General features: G+C 41.9%; 2 protein-coding genes across 2 annotated transcripts; both read right to left on the reverse strand.

Moving 5' to 3' along the window:
- Window positions 1-956: 956 nt before the first annotated feature.
- On the reverse strand, window positions 957-2,792 carry LOC149819527 (phosphoenolpyruvate carboxylase kinase 1-like). The gene is made up of 2 exons (XM_089985245.1): window positions 1,959-2,792; window positions 957-1,418 (listed from the first exon to the last, which is right to left on the reverse strand). Exons 1-2 carry the CDS (start codon window positions 2,734-2,736, stop codon window positions 1,363-1,365), a joined length of 834 nt encoding a protein of 277 aa, XP_089841371.1. The 5' UTR covers window positions 2,737-2,792; the 3' UTR covers window positions 957-1,362.
- A 7,940-nt stretch (window positions 2,793-10,732) lies between these two features.
- Window positions 10,733-12,273, reverse strand: LOC149819528 (phosphoenolpyruvate carboxylase kinase 1-like). Its single transcript, XM_089985182.1, has 2 exons — window positions 11,439-12,273; window positions 10,733-11,140 (listed from the first exon to the last, which is right to left on the reverse strand). Exons 1-2 carry the CDS (start codon window positions 12,214-12,216, stop codon window positions 11,085-11,087), a joined length of 834 nt encoding a protein of 277 aa, XP_089841308.1. The 5' UTR covers window positions 12,217-12,273; the 3' UTR covers window positions 10,733-11,084.
- Window positions 12,274-19,436: the final 7,163 nt, after the last annotated feature.

Consider the following 19,436-nt stretch of genomic DNA (forward strand, 5'->3'; position numbering starts at 1 on the left):
GGGCCCACAACACGACGCCAGATGGTGGTAGCCTTAAGCTGCTCTGGCCCATTTCTACCTAACTTTGGGGAGCAGGGCCAGAGAATATACGGGTGCAAAACGTTGTTTTCTTTTTCACACTGTGCACATCCTCTTCGTCCCATATATGTATTTCAGTTGGCTGGCTACTTGTCAACCAACCAAACCCAATATTTCATCCCACATCTTCACGCTCGGTTCGAATCGTCGATACAAGCTAGTGATGCCGAACCCATGAACCGAACCAAGCCATGAGCCAACTCGATTCATTACCCAGCACCCTCGCTTAGCCAGTAGCACTTCCTATTCCACCTTGTGTCCAATATTGACGCCACTTGTGTGCTGTTGGATGGGCAAAGTGGTGACCGCTTATCCGCTTGCAGACCACCCAGTGCGTCCGTCGTAGCATGCCTCTCCCCTTGTCGGGTTAAGGGAAAAGAGCGACTCTGCCAAACAAGGACAAGGGCATCCTAGAGCCAAGTACGCATCTACTGGCCTGGCCATACACCATACATGAAATATAACCAATTGCACAAGTAAAGAGATGGGGTCACATTTCAGTGTCGATTGTACATTGGATGAACCTAGTCACAGGAGACGCGTCATGAATACGATCACCAGCCGGTTACATTCTTCCAAAAGCCCACTTGTATGGTCCATCCATCAATTGCTTGCTTGCTTGTACTCGTCTTATTTGTGGAAAGCGACCGACAGCAGTTGGTCATGCAAATAGAACAAGGCACTTCTCACAAATTTTATTTTAATCCCCCAAGTGCCATTAGTTTAGTTTTGTGCATTGGCAGCAAGGGATCAATGACTTGTTTTACATCCCCCCTCTCGGAAAATGCTGTTTGTTGTCAACCAAAAAGCAAAGACTGGAACGAAGGAGACAAACCAAAAAGCAAACACATGGGGCCCATTTGTCGATTTTTTGCATTCGTTTAACGACATTAATTACACAACTTGAAAAAAAAAAGCACAAAAGCTCCGGCCATTATATAGTTTTTTCTTTTTTGTCATTTCTTTATACGAACTTGGCTACCAAGAAAGGAAAAAAAAAAAAAAAAAAAAAACAGGAACCCAAAATCCCTGGCGGCCTCCGTCCCGGCAGAAGCTTCCCACAAGAGAAACAGAGTATTCAAAAGGCCCGGAGAAGAAACGGTACTCTCCCCCATGGCATTGCCTGACGCTAACTACATCCGCAACCAACTCTTCACGTTCCCGGGCAAACCCACAAAGAGAGTGAGAGACTCTTTTGCAAGGAAAAAAATATGTACAAACTCATACGCAGTTCAACGAAAGAAGCCATCACGGACTCGCAGATTCCTCTGCGTCATGCGCGGCTCAACCAAGATCTGCAACCGGGCCCTGCTCGCCTTTGTTTGTGATCCACGGGTGCCCTGAAAATGAGGAAGAAAAGGCTGTCAAAATCAGAAAAACCGACGCAGGACAATACCAGGCTATACAATAAACAGAGAGAAAACAAGCGCAACTAAACTCGTATTCTTAGCGTCCTTAGGAGCCTAATTTTCTTTACGAGACCCAAGAATCTGAGCGAAACAATCAGTTCGCTCAAAGACATTTAGTTCCCAATAACGGTTCAGTCACTCGGAAATAAATCAAAGGCGCCTTGTTGCCGTAAAACTGGAGAGAAACAGGCAAGAACACGAAGGAGCAACTTCCAAAACTCCAAACTTCAAGAAAAATCCTCCAGATGAAAGCCAGAGAAAAAACCACTTTCTGAAGATATAGAACGCGGAAATCAACCAAAAGCTAGGAAGAAGAAAGAGAATAATCGACTCGCATAATCGAAGAAACAGAGTAAAGCGATCGAAAGGCCAAGATTTCGGGATAATGAGGTCGATCTGGCGGTCTAGAACCCTACAATTCCACAAGAAAAGAATCAAAAGAGAGTCAAGGGAAAGAAGATTGAGACTCACTTAGGGCTTGCTCGGCGGAGAACCTTCTCGTAACGTCTTGGCAGAGCATTTTGCGAATCAGGTCCTTGGCTGCCGGGGAGACCGAGTGGAAGATCCGCGACGGGAACCTCAGGTTGGCCCGGAGGACGGACTCGAAGATCTCGGCCGTCGACTCTCCGTGGAAGGGAGGGATCCCGCTCAGGAGGATGTAGAGTATGACCCCGGCACTCCAGACGTCCACCTTCTCGTTGTACTCCCTCCTTCTGAGCACCTCCGGGGCCACGTAGTAGGGCGTCCCAACGACCTCCTTGAGCACCTTCCCGTCGCGGAAGCCGTCCGCAGAGCCGAAGTCTGCGAGCCTAAGCCGGTTCCGGCCGTCAAACAGCACGTTGTCCGGCTTAATGTCGCGGTGCGCTACGCCCCGGCGGTGGCAGTGCGCGATCGCCTCCATGAGTGGCGTCATCACGGCAGCGGCCTCCTGCTCGGAGAAGGCCCGCTTGGACATGCGGTCGAAGAGGTCGGGCGAGGGGCAGAGCTCCATCACCAGGTGGAGCGACGCCTCGTCCTCATAAACGCCGTGGATCTGGACGACGTTCGAGTGGGTGCCAACGAGCCGATGGACCTTCACCTCCTTCTCGATGCACTCCCGGTCGACAGGATCGGTTATCGCCCGCTTGTCGATGCTTTTGCAGGCGAAGAACTCTCCGGAATCCGGCCGGAAGCAGCGGAACACCTTCCCGAACCTCCCTCTACCGATCTCTTCGAGGAGTTGGTAGTCCCTCTTCAGTGCTTCGCTCATCTCCTCTTTCTCCTTCTCCTTCTTCTCTCGTAACAAATCCACCCTCCCTTGTTTTCTACACAGCCCGTCTGTCTCTGCTGATCTTTTGAAAAGGAGAGACTATTCTTTATGTTTACTCACCAATGAGACTCGCACGCGTGCGTGTCAACAACCGTCAGATTTTTCGTAAACGGAATAGAATCGCGTCAGATTTTTCGTAAACGGAATAGAATCGCGGGGCACGCGGCCGATCGAGTGATGCACTAACTCATCGCTTATGTTCTCTGCAACAATGACGTGCCAGCATTCTACTCTTGGGTACAGCCCCCACTTATTTCAGCCCCCCACTCAAAACCGTTGCATGCAATAAAACAAATATCATGTGGAAGGACTGGGGGGCTACTCTGGTTTGTACGGAAAATGTTTTCTTTTAATGGGCTGCTGCATTGATTGCGACAAAAGAAGGAGATGCATGTTGGTGCTTTGTAGAAAATTCAAAAGCATCTGGCTACCTGACTCACACACTTTTATTTGGGGATCCACCCACCGTCTTGGCTACCAAATTCTTCTTAAGCTAGTTCTTGTGAATTATTTGGTCATTACATTTCTAATTTGAGAAGAACCCTTAAAATTTTAGCTCCCCCATGACTTTGAGGACCTAATTTGGCTTAATTGACTGCCAAAAAGAAAAGGAAAAATATAAAAATGCCTTTAATAAGATTTCTATTGGCTTCATTCACTGCTAAAAAAGAAAAATGAAAATCTAAAGCGCCTTTAAAGGGATTTCTAGTCATATCCTTAATACAGCTGGTAAACCAGTCAAAAGAACCGAATAGAGCCTTCTACTCATTTTTTTCTGTCAAACCCAGTTGAGCTTGAACTCATCAACAACAAAAAGATATAGAGGCTCATTTTGAACCACTTGTAGCACCTATATGAGGTCCACGAGAATCAAGAAATTTGCTATCCTTCTGAACTATGTGGTGTATTTGTAAGAGTCTAATGGTTTCATAGACATTAATGAAGATCCCTTCACATTTGCAGAATCCATTGAAAGTGAAAGATCAACACATTGGATCAATGCCTTGAAAGAAGAGCTTGACTCTATGGCAAAAAACCAAGTGTGAGATCTTGTACCTCGACCTGATGGAGTCAGACCTGTTGGTTGTAAATGGGTCTATAAGGCCAAAACAGACTCTAAAGGTCATGCAGAGAGGTACAATGCTGGGCTTGTTGCAAAAGGTTTCACACAGATAGAATACATTGATTATAATGAGACTTTTTTTCTTGTATCAACTAAGGAATCATTGAGAATAATCATGTCGCTTGTAGCTCATTTTTATTTAGAGCTACATCAGATGGATGCAAAAACTGACTTCCTAAATGGAGACCGGGAAGAGGAGGTACGCATACAACAACCTCTTGCTTTCAGTATAGATGACTCAAATAATTTAGTTTGCAAATTGAAGAAGTCAATTTATAGACTTAAACAAGCCTCTCGCCAGTGGTATAAAAAGTTCAATAAAGTAATTATAAACTTTGGATTCACTGAAAACATTGTTGATCAGTGCATTTACATAAAGACTAGTGGGAGTAAGTTCATAATTTTGGTTTTATATGTTGACGATATTCTTCTTACAACTAATGATTTGAGTCTATTACATGAAACAAAAGATTTTATTTCCTCTTATTTCGATATGAAGGATATGGGCGAGACCACATATGTCCTTGAAATCGAGATCCGTCGTGATAAAACTAAGGGTGTCCTTGGCCTCTCTCATAAATCTTATATCCTTAAGGTTCTTAGAAGATATGGGATGAAGAATTGTTCTCTTAGTTCAACACCTATAGTGAAAGAGGATAAATTGAGCTTAAAGGATTGTCCTCATGACGATATTGTGAAGGCTTAGATGACAGTTGTCCTATATGCTTCGGCAGTTGAGAGTTTGCAGTACGCGCAGACCTGCACTCGACCTGATATAGCGTTTGTTGTGAGAATGCTTGGTAAATATCAGTCAAATCTAAGTATTGCGCACTGAAAGGCAGCGAAGAAGGTCGCGTACTATTTACGAAAGAGTATATGTTAAACTACAGGAAAGTTGACCACCTAGAGGTCGTTGGATACTCTGATGCATACTTACTAGTGTGTATTGACAGTAGAAAATCTACTACTAGATACATTTTCATACTAGCGGGTGGTGCTGTGTCATGGAGAAGTGGAAAACAGTCTACCACTGCTGCTCATACTATGGAGGCAAAATTTATTACTCTATATGAGACTTCGTCACAAGCTATTTGGATAAGAAACTTCATTATGGGTTTTGATATAGTGGACTCTATTGAGAGTTCAGAAAAGGTCTTTTATGATAACGAAGCAGTCGTGTCCTTTTCAAATAACAAGTGCTCAACCTCGTGTCGACACATAGAGTTAAAATACTTTGTTGTTAAAAAAGGACTAAGAATCATCCGGTATGTATTGTTACAATTGGGATGACTGCGGAGCCCCTTACTAAAGAGCTGACACCGAAATTCTATTTCCAACATGTAAAGGGGATGAGTCTTTTTTATTCCCTCTTACGTATGACAATACATTATGTGATCACATTTGTGTATATGAATTTGATTCTCTATAGCTTTGTGTATTATTGATTTTGCATAAAGGATCTCGCATATGGGTTAGAGAGAATAACAAAATAACAATATTAAAGGACCAATAGAATAGGTACAAGACCAACCTATTCATAAATGTAATTTCAACATGCTAAAGCATTGAAGGTGAATTATAGTGTAATACATGAAAATATGATATTTCATAAAGGAGTGTTCATCTCCATGACTCATATGATTCATTCTTATGATAAAGGGTAGCATGTGAACCCACATGAAGAATTAAATCTAGATAATGGTATAAACTTCTATTTAGTGCACTTTTGCTGTCAATGGGTTAAGTGAGATAATGTTGGACATAACAGATTTAGGTCCAACCCATTGGGTGACCCGGTTTGACACCATTAGTGAGTCACATAATTGAGAGTTAGTGGGTAAGAGTTACGTGAATGTAGAGAGCTCATATTTACGTAAGTGCCTCTTTCTCCCATTATATAAGGGAGGTAGGCTGCCATGAAAATTATGAGACATTCATAGCTATTAGCCTATCCCAAATACCACATAAGGTTTACGTGGTATAAGGTCCTGCTCACTGTCGACCTAAGACCTGGGCTCATCGTGGGCATCGACTGGTCGAGGAAAATGCTGAACACCCGCACTCGCACACCATGGCGTCTTTAGGTATGCTTTCTGTGTATGTTTCTGCATGATACACCAATAGGATACTCTAACGCCAACTGAGCAGGAAGTCATATCGATAGAGAATCTACCACGAGATTCTACATCCTTATTTTTTTATGAGGATGAAACCCTCACCAAGTCACCTAGGATGTGTTTGATTACCTTGGATCTCTGAGGAGAGAATTGAGGTTTTGTGGATCAAGGAATGTGGTTCACACGTTGATCCTACCTCCATGCAAATGGAGGATTTCAAAACCGAGGTTTTAGATCCTCATTTTCTGCCAAATTTTCTCAATCCACAGATTTTAAATCCAATGGGGGAGGGTGGAACTAGAGAACCTCGGATCTCTAATTCGATGTTCTTTAGTTAAAATACCTAGAATCTTAGATCAGAGGTAATCAACACACCCTTAATGAGCTCACCCTTCAGGTATATATATATATATAGCGCGCGCGAGAGAGAGGGACCGTTCAAACCATTTTCACAAATCAATTTAAGAAGTGTTTAGCAAATTGAAACATATGAATGTGATTTCCATGGTAATGTATATAGGATCTTATAATGTGCTAGAAAACAACGGTTTGAAAATTTTTAGATCATAAATTCTAATTTATACATAAAAAATTGCAATAAAAGTCAATCCTTAGGGTTTTTTTTTATCATGAAAGCCACATCCATATGGTAAGACTTAACAAATAACGGTTTTAAATGTAATTTTTAATAGTGGTTTGGTATGTACCTCACTTTCATTGAATGATCCTTTTATAAAATTTGCATCTCGTACTAATAATACCAAGTCCCGAAGTGCGCCGTGTCTTTGTGACCCGGGTTGTCCTTGTCCAATGACCTCCAATAATTGCAATTTAATACCATCGTGACCCTACAGTTTATTGTATAAGGAGGATGAAGTTCATGACCTGTTAGCTTATGAGAAAGCATTTCATTGATTGTCGTATTGGCTGTCGACTTGTGCCACCGAAAACCTGTCCAAGTAATAAATAGCTTTAACTAATTTTTAAATCTAGTCGAGAATCTTTCCTCACTAGATCAATTTATTTGTTATGATTATAATAATATCATTCTTTATTTTTATAATATAAATAATAATAGCAACAAGATGCTAATCCAAAGGAAAAAAAATAGTTACACGATAATAATGATAATACTAGCTTGTGCAGGTGCGCTTCACCAGAATACCTGAAACTAAACCCATGTATGTTGCAAACCTCACATTTTTATTCTCTAGAGGTGTTCTTCTTTTCCAGGAAGGCCTTCCTGGTGATACCCTTCCAATAAACTTTGGGTGGTAACCTGTGCACTCTTTGCTGGTGTAGCCACACTCCACTCCCACAGTTCTCATCATCCCATGGATTTTCGGAGACTCGAAGGATGGCCTCCTCTGACTCGGCGTCGGACGCCATTGATGAAGCTCGAAAAGGTGAACGCAGCAGCGAAGTCTCCATCTCTGGTTTTTAGGGTTTGTCTTCGAGGAGGAAGAAGAAGAAATACAGAGGGAGTCTCCATCAACGGGCGTGCCACCACCCACCGCTCCAGGGAAGCCCTTGCACAAAGAGAGAGAGACAGACATCGACGGCTGCAGTGCGCCCATCGATGCATTTTTTTTTGTGTCCCCTTCGTTCTTGTTCTTTTTGTAACAGGGGGGAGGTGGAGCAAAAATTACATACGATTTTGGATGCGGCGGACGCGCGAAACATTGTCAGCCATGTCCAATGTTTGTCTACTTTTGATGTTCTCAGCGGAATTTCCATCCAAATCCTGTTGAGAACGACGCATCAAACATGCCCTAAAGGCACATATATCCTACCCGCTCCAAGTTAACCACCTATCTCTATCTCTGGGCAACATATTTCGTTACTTTATCACACACTCTCCATTATTTTTCATGCCATTCTAACTAATAATGTGTTGTTCTAACTAATTGTTTACCAAATATTTGATCCCACTTATCGACCATATAAAAGCATATAAGAAGAAGGATGACCATCGACGATAGCCACTAATTCGCATGCTTCACCTTGTCATGTAGGATAATGGCAACCTAGCCAGAACACACAAATGTTGTCTTATCCACTGCCCGTAGAGCACGAGCACGGGAACCACCGATGCAATGCACCAGAGTGAAGAGGTAGCAAACGAGAATCGTGATCAGAATAGTATATCAACTGTTTGCTTGGACTCTTCTGTCCACCGAAGCAGGTTTATATGTCCCCCCGAAGATGCACTGTTTGCTACAATACGTGTTTGGGGGTTTGAATGAGCGCCACGTATGTAAGCACGTGCGGCTCGTATCCCCATGTTTGTCAGCATCACCAAAGGCTTAAGTATCCTTTCTGCCATTGGTGCCATAAAACGATGATTCTAGAAAAAGAGCGGTTGTAAAGACTTAAGTACCCCGGAGATGGTTATTTAAGACCCAGTCCCTGCACTGCAGGATTATTCGAAAAAAGAATCCCTCCTGAAAAAGGCCATGAACATCAACCCTCTCTCTCTCTCTCTCTCCCTTCTCAATTTCTGCCTTTGTGCACATCCAGCAGACGATCCTACACTGCTCCATCAAACACCGATTGACCTGCACACTGACTATAGCATGGTTCAACTTGATGAGTTGTGGAGCCTGATTTAGAGTTTTTGCCCTTACAGGAGGGGGGATCTAGGGGCTCCCCCCAGTGTGGGTCCCACTGCAAGTTCACCGGCCGGGGGTCCAAGGGGGCGCCCCTGGCGGAGGGTCTCTGGGGGCAGCACCCCCCCAGAAGAATTTTTTTTGGGGCCTTGTATAAATTCTTTTTTTTCTTTTCCTCTTGTAACTGTCGAAAAAAAACAATAAAGTTTTTCCTCTCGGCAACCATGGTTTTTTATTCCCTCTCAAATTTGAGGAGAGTTTTTTCACGTAAATTTGTGTGTCGTTGTGTTTTGTTTGATCGTTCTTGTTTATTGTTTTCTTTGGTTGTTTCTTGCTCACGATTTTTGTAACACCCTTTCCCGCCATTGGTGTCATGAAACGATGATTCTAGAAAATGACAATTTTTTTTTCGCTACGCGATTTAGGAAAATTGTGTAGCGATTTGCCTTTTTTTTTTGCAATGCGATTTAGCGATTTATGAACATCGCATAGCGATTTGCGCTTTTTTTTTTTGCTATGCGATTTTTATAAATCGCTACTCGATTTAGCTATTTTCTATTTTTTTTACTACGCAATTTTCGTAAATCTCTACTTGATTTAGCAAATTTTTGTTTTTTTTTTTCGCTACGCGATTTTCATAAATCGCTACTCGATTTAGCGATTTTCTATTTTTTTTTTGCTACGCGATTTTCGTAAATCACTACTCGATATAATGATTTACGAAAATCGCGTAGCGATTTGCCATTTTTTTTTTTGCTACTCGATTTAGCGATTTGCCATTTTTTTTGCTACGCGATTTTTTGCTACTGTGTGTAAATCGTAAATCATGATGCCGAACTCCACCCTCTTGAGCACGATCTTCGCCATAATCAGGTTGTAGTCGTCAGCCGTCTCGATGACAGTCTTGAGGTCCGTGACGGGGAAGCTAGAGAGGAACGTGCCATTCTCGATGTTGGTGAGGAGGTGGGTCCTGTCGTAGAGCACGACGCCAGAGGTCGAGATGAGGACCTCGCGGTGCCAGAACCCGACGAATGCCCGCCAGGACTTGAGGGTGCGAACGCCCGTGTTGAGCAACGTCAGAGTGGCCTGGAAGGCATAGCCCTGATTGGAAGTATTGCCGACGTAGGGGTAGACGGATTATACTTTGAAAGACTCTATTGTAGGTGTACTGAGAGAAGATTCCGTTATAGGTGTCCTTCGAAGGCGACAGAAGGGTCGCCGCAGTCGGTTGCCCACTGAACGATGGCAACATTTCGGCCACTTCTAGCAGGAAGAAGACGACGATCGCTATCGGATCGCCATCTCTTTGGCTCCTTTAATTTCTTCTCTAGAGAGAGAGAGGGAGAGAGAGAGGGTTTTACAGTGTTTCACGAAGAAAGAAGAAGAAATGACGATGAAAAAGAGAGTGCGCTTCAGGTTTATTTCGCTGTTTAAACTTTAAAGAGTTAGCATCCTTGACTTTCTGGATGAAAGACATTTTTGTTCTTTTCTTGAATTGTCGTTTTTCTTTTTTGAATCAAAGATATTTTTGTCATTTTCTCGAACCCTTGTTTCATGATGAGAATAGTAAGGATACTTAAGTCTTTGCAACCGCACCAGACTCCGATGATAAGTGATGTCGACACACGAAAAGACGAGCCCCATGTGCATATATACATGGCGCTCATTCGGACCCTGAATACACTGTAGCAAAAGTGAGTCTTCAGGGGAGAACACACAAGACCCTCCCTCCGTCCACGGCTTGTTAAGGAAATTGGCCGCAATTTTCTGGTAGTTGAGAATCAACCCACGCGTAAAAATAAAAATAAGTTTGCATCACCTATTTTATTTTGACTTTGCTAATACATATTTAAATTTCATTAATCTTCTCGATAAATGCTGTTTGTCAATTGAGGGGGGAAACAGGTCGATCCCTTCCTTGAAGATAATCGAATCAAGGTCCGATGGGATAAACCAAAGGCATATACATGGGAACCAATTTCCCTTTTCTTTTTCTTTTTCTTTCATTTCCCCATCTTCGAAAACTTCATCATCGTGCGCCACTATGTATCAGTATTACAACATTAAAAAATAACTAAAGGAATGAATTCCAGAAAATGACTCATAAACGCATTTTATTTATCATTTGTACAAAAGTTTCCGCCATTTTTTTGTCCCTTGTTCCCAATAGGAACTTGGCACTGGAGAAAGTGGAGAACAAAAAAGAGGAAAATTCCTGGTGCCCTCCTTGAAGCTAAAAGTTCCGCACCAGTGAAACAGACTACTCAAAAGGCCCTACTGCATTGCTGATTACATCGGCAAGCCAACTCTTCACGCTCCCCAGCAGAGTCGCAGGAGGGTGAGAGACTCATTTACAAGAAAAAACTTCATGTACACACTCAGACGGATGCAAGAATCAACTTAGGCCTTCACAGAGACCTGTCTGCGATGGGGCGGGGCTCAAGTGAGATCTGCAACCGAACTCTGCTCGTATCCCCTTGTGATCCAAGGGTGCCCTGAAAATTAAGTGTAACAGAAGGCGGAAATAATCAGAAAACCGACGCAGAAACAATGTCAGGGAAACCCAGATCAAGTAGGAAATCTAGAAAAATATGACAAACTAAATCATAAATAAAAGGGCGGAGCAAGACCAAGCAAAACTCTCATCCTAGCGTTCTTCATGACATAATTTTCTTTGCGGGATTAGAGAATCCAAACAAAAGAAATCAACTATTGTTTCGACCGAGTTGATTTCTTTTTTTCTTTCGGAAGTAAGAATCGAAGGGAAAGAAAGGGAAGAGGGTGGAGACTCACTCAGGACTTGCTCGGCGGAGAACCTTCTAGAAACGTCCTTGCAGAGCATCTTGCGAATCAGATCCTTGGCCAACGGGGACACGGAGTGGAAGATCCGAGACGGGAACCTCAGGTTGGCCCGGAGGACCGACTCGAAGATCTCGGACGTCGACTCGCCGTGGAAGGGAGGGATCCCGCCCAGGAGGACGTAGAGGATGACCCCGGCGCTCCAGACGTCCACCTTCTCGTTGTACTCTCTCCCCCTGAGCACCTCTGGCGCCACGTAGTAGGGCGTCCCGACGACCTCCCTGAGCCCATTCCCGTCGTGGAAGCAGTCGGCCGAGCCGAAGTCGGCGAGCTTCAGCCGGTTCCGGCCGTCGAACAGGACGTTGTCCGGCTTGATGTCTCGGTGAGCGACGCCCCGGAGGTGGCAGTGCGCGATCGCCTCCATGAGCGGAGCCATCACTGCGGCGGCTTCTGGCTCGGAGAGGGACCGCTTGGAGACTTGCACGAAGAGATCGGGCGAGGGGCAGAGCTCCATCACTAGGTGGAGCGACGCCTCGTCCTCGTAGACGGCGTGGATCTGGACGACGTTCGGGTGGGCGCCGACGAGCCGGTGAACCTTGACCTCCCTCTGGAGGCACTCCCGGTCGACGGGGTCCGTGATCGCAGTCTTGTCGATGCTTTTGCAGGCGAAAAACTCACCGGAATCCGGGCGGAAGCAGCGGAAGACCTTCCCGAACCTCCCCCTTCCGATCTCTTCGAGGAGTTGGTAGTCCCTCTTCAGAGCCTCGCTCATCTCCTCTTTCTCTTCTCTTGTATCCTAAGGAATCCACTCTTTTTTCTGCAGATCGAGTTTGCGATCCACTGAAGTGATTCTAGAATTTTCCTTCCGCGCTCTCCTTTTAAAGAGGAGAAGGCGGAGAATCTTTTATTGGGAAGCATATTCGTCGGAGAATTAACCAATGAGCCTTGCACGCGTGTCCATTTGCGTTGAAATCGCGTCTGGGATGGGCCGTCCGGGGACCCGTTTTCAGTGCCCCATGATCCATCCATCCAAAGTTTCTTTTACTGCGGGCCCCGCTCACAAAGCTAGCAAGTGATTGATTGGTTGGTTGGAAAGACAGACACGGGCGACGAGTTAAGAGTGTTGGATCCGTTACGGTTACGATTACGATTACGATTACGTTTCCCCGTCGCGTAAGCCCACGACCCATTCTCCTTAAGGGGCGTGTGAAAGAAGAGCCCAATCTCGATGGTACGGCAATGGGTTCTTTAACTTGGCTGCACCGCGTTGATTGATTGTGATAAAAATTGCCTGTGGTGGCACTGGGTGGACATGAACATGAACATGAACATGATGGGGTTGGGGTTGGGGTTCTCACGTTCAATGTTTAACGCCCCCCACAAGAAATTCAAAGCCTTGGCTACTGACTCACCCTTTTTATTTGGGGTCACTCAACCCACCCACCGTCTTTGGGGCATCTTGGCTTAACAAATAGAAAAAATCTTAGACGCCTTCAATAGCCTTTCCAAATTCATCTTAATTTGTTAGCTTTAATGTCATGAAACATGATTTACAATATGCTAATTGTATATATATATATACCTTGGTTCATTGATGGCTTTCTAATTAATCTATAGTGGGTCGTGAATTCCGGGTCTCACTTGGTGCTTTCAATTCCAATAGTACCAGATATTCCAAGACCATAGAATTTATCAAAGTTTTCTGGTCATTTGACTCCTCAAACACGCTGGCCAAAGGGATGTATCCACCGACCCTCTCATATTTAACAGTTTTGTTTAAGGATACTTCTTCATAAATCAAATTTGATATACCTTGTTTTCAACTACTACTTGTGCTTAATAATAATAATGACGGCTAACAAAGTAAACTAAGTGTTCCCTGAGGGTAAGTTTGATGACTTGTCCAGGGTTGAACGAAATGAGCAAAAAAGAACCGAACAGAACATTGGTTCTGTTCGTTCTGTAATAACTGTTCCAAGTTCAATGTTTGTTTGGACCGTAGTCAAATGCTATGTTCCAAATGTCCGTTGTTTGATGATGATGTGCGAACAACTTGGACAGTCATGGATAATTGGTCGAATTACTTTATTTTGGATCGTATGACCCGATCCGTTCACGATTTAACATGTTTTAACAAGTTTATTATGGTTTTTTGCCCGGATATGAATACAATTACGAAAGTAGATCTAAAATCCAATTAAATATCTTATTATAGCATAATTATAGAGGGTCTATCCGACCATGCTCAAAGACAGAAATATTGTTACTTCCCCAATCAAACGGAGTTGTTATTAACCCCAAACGATTTTCAAAGATTTGCCATAGTACCAACTCCCCCACACCACCCATTCATAAAAACAATAACACTCAAATATTAGCTATTTCAATGATGGCTCATTGTAAGAATGACAAACAACCAACCTAATCAAACAGAGTTGTTATTAACCCCAAACGATTTCCAAAGGTTTGCCATAGCACCAACTCCCCCCACACCACCCATTTATAAAAAAACAATAACACTCAAATATTAACTATTTCAATGATGGCTCATTGGCAACTGTAAGAATGACAAACAACCAACCTAATCAATTATTAACCCCAAACAATTTCAAAAGGTTTGCCATATCACCAACTCTCCACACCACCCATTTATAAAAAAACAATAACACTCAAATATTAGTTATTTCAATGACGGTTCATTGGCACCTATGCATTCTCATCCTGCTATTTTCAATGATACATCCTCAAAAAGTGACTCCTACAGTATCCCGCAATTTATTGCAATGCCATTCACAACATTTTCCTACCACCAACACAGAATTGAAATTGATATTTTTAACCCTATCTTATGACCAAGATAAAGTATCAAATCCATCCACTAAACTCAAGGGCAGACATATCTGAAGCTTCAATTTTTCCTGTTGAGGTGATAGATATCCATGTGTTCAAGAATTGGAAGCTCCCTGCACCTATTGCTGTAAGAAGGGTGGATTCCCATATTCATTCAACCCAAGCAAACCATAGCCCCTCGAAACAAAATGACAGAAGAATCTTTATCAAAAGAACCTCCCAGGTTGATGAAAGAGAATTGAAAAAACCAATCACATGATTCTAACCAAAACAAAACCCAACAAGAACACAAAATTTCCAATTGAAATGAACACAAAAAAATTTCCAATTAAACAGAGCATAAGAAAATTAACTACGTAGAAGCTCTTACGTGTACATCTGCCAAATGAAAAAAAAAATCCAGAAGATAAACCCCCAAAACAAAACCAACAATGCTTATTCACCAAGATCTATCCACACAAAGAAAAACCCTCAAACATAGGGAAAATGACCTAAAACACTCAAATATAAAAAAGCACTTACAGAAGAGGAGGAGCAGAGGAACCATTGTGCTTTCTCGTTCTCCTCACTTCGGAGTTCCTCTATCTTTTACTCTTGAGTAGCCAAGCTCCAACTCCTTGAATAGACGATCGGGAATGCTCCGCTGCGGTGAAGAGAGAGAGGGGTTGGGAAGCCAGACTCCATCGATCGAGATCCATTGCGGTGAAGAGAGGGTCGGGCAGGCTCCGGGCGTGGAGGGAAGGGCCGAGGGGCGTCGATGGGGAGGCAGAGTCGTCGTGGCCAGCGGCAGATGAGGAGGAGGAGCCACCCGACGGAGGCCTTGCACACACACACACACACAGAGAGAGAGAGAGAGAGACGGGCGCAACACTTCAGTCGATGCATTTTTTTTAGTTTTCGTCCCCTCCGTTCCTGTTCTTTTTGTAATAGGGGGGAGGTGGATCAAAAATTACATACAATTATGGACTCGGCGGACGTGCAGAACGCCGTCCGCCGCGTCCAACGTTTGTCTGATTTTGCTGTTCTTAGAGGGTTTTCCATCCGAATCCCCCGTTGGAAACGGCGCATCAAACATGCCCTCCTGAAAGAACTGAAATTATTAAGTAGAGAAAATAATAATGATGGGCACAACATAAGCAGTCACACAACTAACGTGCATGCAACAATTGCCTACAATTTTGAGAAAGAAAAATACTAATTATCTACATCCTTACACACACACTCCTACTACTACAATTAAAGTTCTTTTTGGTGGGACACCACTAAACTTTTAAAACTCTCAAAGTTCAATTAAAGAAAAAATAAGGAGAAATGGCAAAAAACAAAAATAAAAAGCTAGCTTTGGTTGACTGAAGTTCTAGAAACTTCCAGAAAACTAGCTTTGTTTAGATAATTTTCTCTTCAATACGTTGTTTTCCATTCCCTCAAGAAATGCTTTTTTTTTTTTTCGACAGAGAAAGCTGGGGTTAGGCAGACCCCTACCAGTTATACAACCATACCATTTGGGGTTGGAACTTGCAACGTCCCAACACAAGGTGACCTGGACTAACTGCTCCTGCCAGACAAGCTGAGCCCCTCAAGAATTGCTTTCTCCCAAGTTTATGGCGTTTTTTGTTTTGGCGGTCAAAATTCAAAAATGGTGACGTGGGAAGACTTTTCCTTACCGACATTAGCCAATCACTTGATGTCCAATGTGCGCGTAATGGTCACCTCATTCGCAATTTTCCTCTCATTTTGTCTCCTTTTTCTGCATTTCAAAATTATTTTTTTTGAATTTTTAACTCGTAAAAAAAAAAGAAGAAAATAAATTTTACTAGAAATATCTACTAATTTTGGGTGATCTGATCAAGGACGAGAAGAAAGCCTCTTGTTGATTGGACGTAATTTGCAAGCGTCTACACCCTATACAAACTTTACCCTCAGCCACTTCAGTTTTCAAATATTTAAGATAAACACCTATCTTTTGAACAAATTTCCCAGATGACTATTTGAGTTACTTTTTATGTCACCTAAAAACTAGTTATTTCTTAGCCCACCCCGTGGTTGCCCAACTGGTTAGAGCGGCTCTTGACAAGATGATGGAACCCCATCTTGCACAGGACGATTCTTCTTTGGATCAATCTAGTGGCTTTCCTGGTACGTATTTTTTTTGCAGGGATTTACTATCTAAGTGGACAGACACCTTTATTTCTTGGCAGGTTCCTTACCATTAAAAAAAAAATTTAATTCAATAAATAATAGTTTTAAGCTTTTCTTTCTTTAAATTATTGAATGTCACTTTTTTAGCTAGAATCTTATTAAACCTTATAAAAAAAAGCTTTAATATTAAAAGAATAAGTGTTTATAAGGGTAATGTTTGCTACCCTCGTGGGTAAGGAACCCTTTAGCGAAAAAATATAATATTCATCTGACCCTCTGATCTATATATATCAAGTTTAGAAGTTGACTGGATTATCTGGATCATGATGTTTCTTATGATGTATATGTCAGATTTTTTTAAGGTTAAAAAAACAACAGCCTATAATATACCAATTTTTCAAACCTTAAAAAAATATACTATCCAAGAGTTGATTCCTACTACTTTGCCTATGCTGAACACATCATGGTCAAAACATCCTCCCCCCTATGGGTTCCTTACCTACAAAGGTAGCAAATGTTGTCCCATGTTTATATATTAAATATTTGAAAAAATTCGCAGCTAAACATAAATCAAATCATACGTTAGGTGTTTGTATATAAATTACTCCAAATTTTAGGGCTGATAAATAAACCATTCACCTTGTGGCTTGGCATTGTTCCAGTTTAGGATTTGTTTGCGTCCCCAAGAAGAGGGCTCCATGGCAGCCAGAAGTTTTTCGTTGGGTGGGCAGACTTCGGGTCTCAGGGACAATGCCAGAAGTTCCGGGCCATGACTCCATCATAGGTGGGCTTGCCGAAGGTGGGTCTGTTCGGGTCCTCGGCGGAAGGGAGGGCCGCCCTCTTTGAAGATGGGTGGTCGTCGATCTCCATGGCGAGGGGCTGACCACCGTCGTCGGCAGCCGATCTCTTCCGCTTGTTGCTGTTCTGGTCTCCCAGCCCTTCATCTAGACACCGAAAATTGATGGTGCAGGCCATCGGTTTCAGAGAGAGAGATGGTCGTCTTCTCCTGTTCTATTTCGGCCTTGGCGGCAGAGGGAGAGAGACATATAGAGAGAGCGAAAGAGAGAGTCTAAAGCTGCATACAGGTCGGACTACAGTCCAGACCCATGTGAATTTAGGTTTATGGGCTAATCAAAGACTCTTTTAAGCTAATGTATGTAAAAATATAAGGTAAAGTAACAAAATTATTGGATAATGTGCAAAAAACTATTACTGATATTATACATGACACTTGTTTGATTTTTTTTTTCCGGTTTCTAATTTTCGCCCACCCCTGGCTCTGCCACTGCTCCATGGCACACACACGCAGGAAAGGATTCCACGAAAAAGGGGTGGTTCTCATTGATAGGAAGGTCCTAGCCAATTTTATCTCCTAATCACTTAAAAAATAGTCAGCACACAATTAAAAAAAAATCCAAACCAATTTTTTCCCTTGAATTATCAGAAAAAAAAAAACACAAACACATTTTACGTTTATCCACGTTAGCTAGACAATTGCAATTGTTATAATCAAGTTTTAGTGCAATATATGAGTTGTCGATCTTTTATTGTTGTAGGAATGTGTTTCAACATGTAAAACACCTGATATAATGCATGTCTTTAACTAAGCAAACCATATTAAATTAAGCAAACAACTACAACCATATTCTTTTAACATTTTAGGATGAATAAGAGATAACACTGGCTGCAACCTATTTGTTAGGTATCATGCGTAAATTTTCGAGATATTAAATAAATAAAGAATCAGCCATATCTTTGAGTTAAAAAGATGCTTCTAGCTTTTAAATGTCAATTTTGGGTATTTTATACACTGAATTATATCTTTTTGACCAATAAGAGTAAAATGGTCATTTCAATAAAATTTTTAAATAAAATATTGTTTAAAATTAATTGTTTTAGAGGGTCACAAACTCATCTAGGTGTTTTCAATGTTTTTTGAACTTAACTAAATGCATTTGGTGGTTTTCGAAAGAAATTCTAATGAAAGGTATTTTGGTCATAAAATAAATTATGGAAATTTTTTAATTAAATAAATTATTATTTTAGAAAGTATCAAAACCCTTGAACTATTTAAAATTAGATGAGTAATTAATGCAAATAAAATGTAAGAAATAAATTTAAATTTTTTTAAGGATTTTATAAGGGACCCGAACTCTATACGAGTTGAACCCGATTGGGTAGACCCGAACATAAAATTTTAAGGACTTTTCATAATAAAATAAGTATTATATTTTATTTTTTATCATGGATTTGTTTTAAAACAATTTTTTTCTAAAAATAAATTGTTATTCGTTAAATAGGTCAAAATTTTTAATACTTTATTATTATTATTATTTTTATGCCTTTTGGTTTGAGACCAAACCGGGCTTGATCCAGACCCAACGCGATTCACACGTTTGAGAAATGGGCGAGGCCATTAGGGTGCCCTCTCTTCTCTTTCTTTTCCCCAAAACCCAACTTACACCATTTTCCTCTCTTCACCTTCTTTTCCTCTCTTTTCTCCTTCTTTTCTTCCCTGTTCGAGCACCGACTGCTATTCTCCCTGTTCGAGTGCCAACCACCGAGAGCCACACGGTCACCACCATCGGAGTCCCACCCGTCTACGATCAAGCCACTGCCAAAGCCATTTCCGTCGGCTATGAAGTTCGCTTGGTGAGTCCACCCTCAAATTTCTTCTCTCATTGAAGCTATTTTCCTTTTCATTGATTTTTGTTTCCTTCTTTCGTTTTGGGGTTGAGAAGGAATTCCCAATATTAAGTCGTTTGGTGTGGAAGAGAAGACGAGTGCCCAAATTGAATATTAGTTACTCCTACATTCTCTCATTCCTTGTATACCATATTTTTTATCTATTTGCTATTCAATTTTTGGGCACAATTGCCATTTGTCCTATGGATTGAACAAAACCCCTCTTCGTTTAAGTTTTGGTTCCCTCTTGTTTTCCTATTCATTTTCTTTATTGTTTAATACTGGTTGTTTTTTTGAGAGCTTGCCTTGTAATTGCGT

This window comes from Nuphar pumila, chromosome 13, assembly GCF_984573655.1.
Source record: "Nuphar pumila chromosome 13, dmNupPumi1.hap1.1, whole genome shotgun sequence".
NCBI classification, from domain to species: Eukaryota; Viridiplantae; Streptophyta; class Magnoliopsida; order Nymphaeales; family Nymphaeaceae; genus Nuphar; species Nuphar pumila.

What these genes read in the sequence shown, in the direction of transcription:
- LOC149819527 (XM_089985245.1), bottom strand. Translation starts at nt 2,736, where the DNA reads ATGAGCGAAGCACTGAAGAGGGACTACCAACTCCTCGAAGAGATCGGT. An exon ending in CTCCGCCGAGCAAGCCCTAA is followed by an intron (nt 1,419 to 1,958) that starts GTGAGTCTCAAT and finishes CCTCATTTTCAG; the next exon opens with GGCACCCGTGGATCACAAAC.
- LOC149819528 (XM_089985182.1), bottom strand. Translation starts at nt 12,216, where the DNA reads ATGAGCGAGGCTCTGAAGAGGGACTACCAACTCCTCGAAGAGATCGGA. An exon ending in CTCCGCCGAGCAAGTCCTGA is followed by an intron (nt 11,141 to 11,438) that starts GTGAGTCTCCAC and finishes CTTAATTTTCAG; the next exon opens with GGCACCCTTGGATCACAAGG.